At 53.8% G+C, this 7,581-nt stretch overlaps 3 protein-coding genes across 3 annotated transcripts; 1 reads left to right on the top strand and 2 right to left on the bottom strand.

Moving 5' to 3' along the window:
• Positions 1-921: 921 nt before the first annotated feature.
• L226DRAFT_564151 (uncharacterized protein) lies at positions 922-2,020 on the top strand (the record flags this gene model as incomplete). Its single annotated transcript, XM_067683617.1, has 6 exons — positions 922-1,014; positions 1,072-1,214; positions 1,269-1,493; positions 1,551-1,669; positions 1,724-1,828; positions 1,881-2,020. Coding segments are annotated over 6 exons (687 nt in total). The 3' UTR covers positions 1,883-2,020.
• L226DRAFT_541166 (HD-domain/PDEase-like protein) lies at positions 1,916-5,033 on the bottom strand. The gene is made up of 13 exons (XM_067682020.1): positions 4,757-5,033; positions 4,650-4,686; positions 4,480-4,574; positions 4,116-4,284; positions 3,921-4,058; positions 3,798-3,863; positions 3,676-3,738; positions 3,497-3,621; positions 3,301-3,443; positions 2,911-3,244; positions 2,764-2,854; positions 2,059-2,703; positions 1,916-1,998 (listed from the first exon to the last, which is right to left on the bottom strand). Exons 1-12 carry the CDS (start codon positions 4,866-4,868, stop codon positions 2,088-2,090), a joined length of 1,989 nt encoding a protein of 662 aa, XP_067528408.1. The 5' UTR covers positions 4,869-5,033; the 3' UTR covers positions 1,916-1,998; positions 2,059-2,087.
• A 1,976-nt stretch (positions 5,034-7,009) lies between these two features.
• On the bottom strand, positions 7,010-7,517 carry L226DRAFT_576925 (uncharacterized protein; the record flags this gene model as incomplete). The annotated part of the gene is made up of 4 exons (XM_067685471.1): positions 7,010-7,136; positions 7,188-7,222; positions 7,279-7,398; positions 7,455-7,517. The coding sequence occupies 4 exons, from the start codon at positions 7,515-7,517 to the stop codon at positions 7,010-7,012; spliced, it is 345 nt and encodes a 114-aa protein (XP_067528409.1).
• Positions 7,518-7,581: the final 64 nt, after the last annotated feature.

A 7,581-nucleotide genomic window follows, 5' to 3' on the forward strand; every position in this document is an offset into this window, starting at 1 on the left:
ACGGCCGAGCGCATCGTTTACAGCATGCTCTAGTCATTATTGGGCCGGCGGAGCTGGGATGGCCCATGTCCACGAATGACTGCATCAAGGTGCTATCGTTCCAAACCTGCTGTCGTTCCAAGTCTGCGGTCGTTCCAAGTCTGCGGTCGTTCCAAGTCTGCGGTCGTTCCAAGTCTGCTGTCGATCAGCGATGACACCTAAAGAATTGGACCTTGTAGTTGCGGCGCGTCAGATGGTACAAGAAGTGCACACGTGAGACACATACCAGATCTCTACCGAATAGCTACACGCCTAGGCTCCGGTGTGAGGAGTTTGCGACGCCTGAGAACTGAATACTGAGTTGTTATGGGTCTCATTCCTCCATACTCGAGGCAACTTTTGACGTATCAGAAGTCAGCAAAAATTGTTCCTTCCAGTGGGTTGATGACGTTGCCCATGAGGGAAGACGACAGTCCTGAAAGACGCAATCAGCCGGGTATATCCACTAACATGACGCAACGCACACTCACATACCCCTAAATGTGAGTATGCTAAAACCAGTCCAGCAAGCGGGGAACCTGTACAAGCTCCCATGCCGCCACGGCTTTCAAACGAGGCACCTGGAAGGATCCCTTCCATGCAAGCCGTCCGACGACTGCGTATTGAAACCATCAGGGGCATTACCATTGCACCCCCAAACTTTGCAAGACATGTACGTCTTGGAACCATTCGACGCAGTGGATCCTGTCGAACGTCAAACTTCGCCGCCGAAGAGAAGGATCCGCAAAACGTCAATAGATGCTCGATGGTTCATCACGAGGCCAGAGAAAGGGGCGGTAGCAGTAAGAGCATAAGACGTACGCTTAGCCGCTGCTACCGTCCTCGTTACCCACCCAACCAGATACCGTCTCACCGCATCCTCGCCTCACCTCAGAGCAAGCGATGGCGAGTCAAATGGTTGGCACAACGGCGGGCGACGCTGCTGTAGTGTCCCGCGCGATCGTATGGGTCGGTGATCTCACTGACCAACAGAAGGTGTGATCTTTCTCTGTGCTCGCTCAGCTCACGACTGACACTCACCTCCGAACTCAGAGCGACGTACTCGAGTCCACCTTGTTCGCCCAAGCCGCCGCAGACAAGCAACACTCCTCCGATAATGAAGACAACACGCAGGCCTGGTACACGACGTACACCAACACGCTCGGATCTATTGGCTGGGTTGTCGGCAAGGCAGAGTGAGTATCAAGGACGGAATCACAGTTACCCACACGTACTCACTGATGATGCAGGTTCACTGAAGTGAATTATGACAAAACCCAGGGATCCGTCGACGACACCGTGTTGGAACAGCTGGCCAAAGACGCATCAGTCAGCAAGGAACTCTACGCGGGCGTGGCGAGAGCGCTACTCGCCTTCGCCCGCACCGAGTCGGATTCAGATGCTCAGCAGGTGTTCGACTCGGCCGCTGTTGCTTCGTCCTCCGAGTTTGCGAGCTTCCAGATCGCGATTGCATCGTGAGTGATGTATTTTTGGGTGGGACAGACGACGTGGAGACTCACCATCCTCCAAAGAGTCGACGACAATGCCAACGTTATCCTGACCCTCCTGGCCTGGTTCTATACGTCCAACCAGAAGGTCAAGAACGCTCTCTGGTTCTCCTGGCAGAACGCAACGCTCAACATAAAGACATGTGAGTAATGATCATTCTAAAGTCCTGATCCCCGCTGATGATGCCTTGCTCCAGCCACGCTGACCATGACTCTGAACAACGACATCTACTCGAAAGTGCGCTTCACGATTCACGACAAGCTCCAGGGCGCCGACAAGCTTGATCACATTGTTCCCCTGTGTAAGTCAATCTGCTCACCGTCATCACCGCGTCTGTTCTTATTGTCGGACAGGAATCTGCGACTTGGGAGCCTGTACGACAGATCTCGGAGGTGGCGTGCGTATACATATTCAATGAAAATCACGATTGCGATTGCGAATGTCTATCGAGTAGGTGAAATGTATGTGTATCTGTGATACATGCAACGGCGTGAGCGAGAGAACATAGCGAGAATGGACAAGAGACCGTACAAGCAAGAACAAATGCAGACTCGTGAGCCTCAAGGCCGCGTCTTCTTCCTAGGGGGTGACCGCGACGCTCTCCTTGGGGGCGAACCCTTCTCAGGCCCAAAGTCGCCTAAGCCCAAGTCTAGCGGGACATCTTCCTTACCACCCTCTACCCTAGCACTCAGCGGCACAGCCCGTACTTGCTCCCCGTCGACTGCAAAGCTTGGCGTCGGTGTCGGCAATGGCAGGTTTTCCCTCTCCTGCTTGTCGCCCTCCACCCCTACTTCCTTCTCCTTCTCCTTGCGTTTGCCCTTCCGCTGCGGGCTCAGCTGGGGGTTGAAGTTCGCCGGCACAGTCGTGAATGGGTTATCCTTCAGCGGCGCCGGTTCTGGCATCATCCCCGCCAAGCTCTCACGCCGCGACAGTGCCCGGCCACGGCTCACGACCTTCGACAGCGCACGCGTTCTCGGCTTCGGGGTGGCAAGGGCGGGTGCATCGGCGGGTGGAGTCACGGGAGCACGTGCGGGTCCTTCAGACATGTCGATGTCTTCCTCCGTCGGATCGACGAAGTCTCCGGAGAACAGACCGGCAGCGGCGGTCTCGCGCTCCTGCATCTCGTTGAATTGCTTCAGAACCTCGCGGTAGCCTAACTGGACGAGACCGAAGAAGCTGCAAGGAGACAACTATCAGTATATCGACATAACACATCTTCCGTTACGGCACACGTACCGTGCCTCGCGGGTATAGACTCGGAGCATCAGCTCCCCGAAAGATCGTGGTAGGGTGACCGAGATGTCATCCTCATTTGCGTGCACGCCCCCTAAACGAATGTGAATGGTGGGCATGGCTAATCCTAAAAGCTAGCGGGACACTCACGGTTGGGGTTATGCTTGGAGTAGAACTTCATATAATTCAACGGATTATCGTTCTTCATTCCATGGTGGCGCTCCGTGAGGTCGATGATGACATGGTCCGGACGTAAGTCCGCCGCATCCTCTGGCTCCACATGGTCCAAGCCCTCCTTCTGCTCCGACGGGACTAGCGACGCCCGGTTCGCATACAACTCCTTGAATGCCTTGACGACAGACTCAGCAGTGAACATCGTCTTAATCTGCGCCTTGTGCTCCCACTCAAAGATCTTGTAGTCGACAGCCTTGTACAGGTCGCGAACGCGGATGCGATGCAAGATAGCCTGAGCGTCCGCGAGACGCTGTCGTACAGTCAATACCTAGAAGTCTTAAAACGATCATGAAAAACAAAGCCTACCGGATCTTCAGACGCTTCAATCTCGGTTTGGATGTGGTCCGTGAGGTGCAGGTACTTCTTCGGATTTTCCAAGCGCCGCGCGATATTCATGACAGGCTCTGCGAGCGTGAGTGCATCGACGATCATATATTCAACGGCCTTCGCTGTTCATAACATCAATCAGCTATATGAGCATGCTCAGGAGGTACCAACCCACCCGATTTATGATTGTATATGCGCTTGTGGAGTGACATGCGGGTATGGCAAAGCTCGAAGATCTGGTTGGCATCCTTGATGTCATAGCAGATCTCGTTGTCGATGACGCGCGACGAGTAGATGAGTCTGCAAGTATGTAAGGGCACAAAAATATCATGTATGAGCCATCCTCAATCTCACCTGGTCAATGACAAGCTGCTCTTCTGGTCGATAGCATGGGAATCGCGGGCGATGTAGTCGAACCTGAATGATATTGCCGATGAGCACGCCACCGCATATATTGGGAGAGGACGCCGGCTGACTTGTCTACATCGAGGCCATTCGTTTTGTTCGCCACGATCTGGAAGAGGTACGGCTTTTCTTCCTTCCTGTCAAGCACAGCTCCATGAAGCACATGTGACGCTCAATTTCTCGAAACGACTTACGTGCACATGCTTCGGTCGCCCATGATAAGTGCCTTCACGAAGGTAGCATCGTCCGGATCGAGCTCAAGGCCGTTCTCTTCCAGGAGCGCGTCAAACATCATGCGAGACGCGTCTTCGTGGCACCACTTCTTGTCAGGACTATTGGACAGAACAAAGTCAAGCAACACCGGACAAAGAAAACGCGACAGCACTCACAGTATGGCAGGAATGAACATACTGTCCCAGACATGACTCCATGGGCCGTGCCCGAGATCATGACATAGACCGGCAATAGTTACGCACTGCACATCGCGCTGAGTTATACCAAGCGAAGGCTGCGAGTCCTTGAGGTGTATAGCAAGGGTCTGCGCAAGGTAGGCCACTCCTGCGGGGAACGTGATGAGGTCATCTGTTCGCACACAACGGCTGAACGGGACTACAATACTCATAGCCAACAAGGACGCGCATACATACACCGTGCCACTACCTCAGTGCACATTCCTCCGACCGATACAACAATCACAATGCCTTCCGAGTATGGCTGCCTCTAACCGCAAACTGAAGCGAGGAGTGCACTTACCAAGACAGTGCTCGAAGCGGTTATGGGACGCGCCAGGCCACACATAGTAGGACGTCCCGAGCTGCTTGATGTTTCGAAGTCGTTGGAATTGTGGCCTGGGCATCGCGCGACGATCCCGCATGATCAAGATTGTCAGTTGACGCGTCAAAAGTGGTAAAGAAGGCACGTACGTGTCGATGACCGCAACCACAGTTGGCCCAAAAGGTACTACAGCAGTCAAACTCAGCGGGACGCGTCGCGGGCGCGTCTCTCGCCGTACAAAGAACAGGACACGCACGGTAGTCATGGATGGAGTCTTTGAACCGCCTCACAGATGTCGGGCCTTCGAAGGAGGGCGCGGTCCAGTCGTCGTCGAGTTCGAGGAGCATCCTGCGCGAGGTAGCCATCATGTCGAAGCCGTGGTATATATCTGGGATGATAGGGCCTCGAGGCCGGGGGAGCACGCGAGTGGCTCAGGGTCCGTGGAAGCTGTAGCTGTGAAGAGCTGAAAGGATGCGCGAAGAAGTCGAGGAGACAATGCGAAGGGCAGCGGGGGCACGGTGGCTGCGGTAGAGAAGAAAGGCTCGCACTGCACCGCGGGACGAATCCGAAGATCCAACTTCGCGAGATCGTGCACGTTTGTCTGCACGGCCACACTGCGGGAAGCATATACAATTTATATAATTGCGAATAACAATGGCAGATTAATCGTCGCATGCACGTATTACAAGTGTACCAAACACTGGAAAAATCAGTGTTTCGGACGATGAAAGTGTTCACTTTCGCAGCGCCTAGAACAATTATTTCCCGCGGTTAGAACGTTGATTATCCGTGATTAGAACACCAATTAAACAGTGTTGTAGACGACGATAACAAGTGAACTAAGGGGTGATTAACCATGATTTAGGCACTGGTAATCATTGTTTCAAGCATCGATAAAACGTGAACTAATCGGTGATCAAGCATGATTTACACACTAATAATCATTGTCTCAAGCAGCGAGGAACCATTGTTCAGTACATTGTCGCAAATTGCTCAGTATAATACGTCTCACTACGACCCAGCTGGGCCTTGGGACGGATGGCACTCAAAACTGACATGCAGGAGAAGGTGATATTGCATGCGAAAGAGATACAGGACGACTACATTGAGACAAGCGGCGCCATAGCACTATTACACCCACCAATATATCCATCCATCGCACTCCAGGATCATCGTAAGGCTGATGTGTTGAATTCGCCGAGCTTGAACTTGCGTCTCCTCGCGGCTGTGAATGCTCGCAGGTCCCTTATAAGATAATAGGGCAGTAGTACTACTCGAAGACGGCAGCAGGCATGTACGTGGCAGACGTAGGTGGTAGCAGATTGGAAGGGCTGGATTGGAAAGACGATGACTTGAGGGTGAAGAGGAAGGAGGGGGGATGGGGGATTCGCAAAGCGAGATCAGAGCCGTCGAGTGTCTCCGATGAGTGACACTCACCTCATGCCGGTCTCCTACCAAGCGATGCCTAAACCAGCCTGCATCCACAACCCACCGGACTGACTGCACTGGACCATTTCCAGCAGTCCTACACGCGAGTGAGCATATCAACACAGGACGTCCAGCGTGCGACGTCACTTACTAGTCGAAGGTCGCTATATGCGCCGCGTGAGTGCTTGTGAGCTGGGTATATGTGCATGCAGAGTTAGCAAATACACTCGAGGCTCTCGAAGGATGACAACAACATCACTCACCCGGTCTGTGTCATCCAGCTCAAACGTCGCTGGGGACCTTCGGTGTCGGTGTCGGTGATTGGTGTTGGCGTTGGTGTCGACCTTCGGCCCTTCTTCGGGGTCATCTAGCTCCTAGCTCGTCGAGGTCATCTGCGTGCTTGTCACTGGGACGCATACAAGCACTGCTCACCTCGACGTGTCCCCGGCCTGTACGTGCACAGCATTGGGGATGTGTGTGCCTGTCCTGTCGATGAATCAGCAAGATCCATGTACATCAAAGCCCATCGGTGAGTTCACGTACCTTCGAGCATGCCCCAGTATCGGTGCGGGAGTCACCAAAGCTGATCGTCACCGACGATGAGCTTGTCTTGCCAGCGAGGACGGAAGAAGGAGGCTCGGAGGAGCAACGCATACTGACCTGGTCGTGACCTCGCCATCGGCCTATTTGTGGCACAGGGGGTGTCGTTCTGGCAGTCGTCGAGGTCGCTGTGGTCACCGTGGTCGCCGTGGTTGCCGTCGCTGAGGTCGTCTTGAGGAACGGCCAAGTGGCCAGGCGGGAGAGGAGGAGGTCAAGAACAAGTGACGCCGAGAAGGCGCTTGCCTGCAGTCTATTTCGAGCGGAGCTTAAAATTGTGTGGCGTCTATGTGCACGTGGCGCGCATAGACGCACAGGATCGTACACGATCGGGCATGTAGTTTATATAATTTCATAGGCGAGTCGAGGTGAGGCTTTTTTTGTGCAGCAAGAAGGAAGCAAATCGATAGACAAAAGGTAATACAACTACAGACAGATACGCAGCAGATACATCTAGTAGTACAGCAAAAGCTGCCTAGACGAATTAGATTCGTCTAGGCACCTTTTTAGCAGCTTTGGTGCGCTTCTTTGCGGGACCTTTGCGGGGCGGCGCAACGAGCTCGAAAGACTCGGCGGCCCATTTGTAGATGCCGCCGAGGTCCTTTTTGATTCTAATAGAGGTGAGTATATACGGGTGGGGATGACATTGCTGGATGATGTACAAGTCCTGCCTATGGGTGTCGAGGACTTTTTCGTGCTGTGGATGTATTAGCGGATGATGGGGGTGAGCGGGTAGTGTGCGGGAGTACTTACAATGTGGTAAACATAGGGCGTATTACCAAACGCCTCCACTGCCTGAGCAGTGGAGGGCGTGAAGGCGCGGCGGGAACCGCCCTTGCGGGAGGTGAACTCAAAGCCAAGCGCCACCATGGCCTGCATGGGGTGCGTTAGCAGGATCCCATGGAGGCGATGGTGGCACCCCTACATACCTTTACCAGATCCCCCTCTTTGATATCGTAGCGAGCATTGCGCCCACCCTTGAAGATGGACATGAAGACCTACAAAGGGGACGGTAAGTATACGGTGGAGATCGTGTAGCTGCGGCAGGAGCTTACA

The sequence above is a fragment of the Lentinus tigrinus genome, assembly GCF_003813185.1.
Source record: "Lentinus tigrinus ALCF2SS1-7 unplaced genomic scaffold L226scaffold_90, whole genome shotgun sequence".
Taxonomy (NCBI): Eukaryota; Fungi; Basidiomycota; class Agaricomycetes; order Polyporales; family Polyporaceae; genus Lentinus; species Lentinus tigrinus.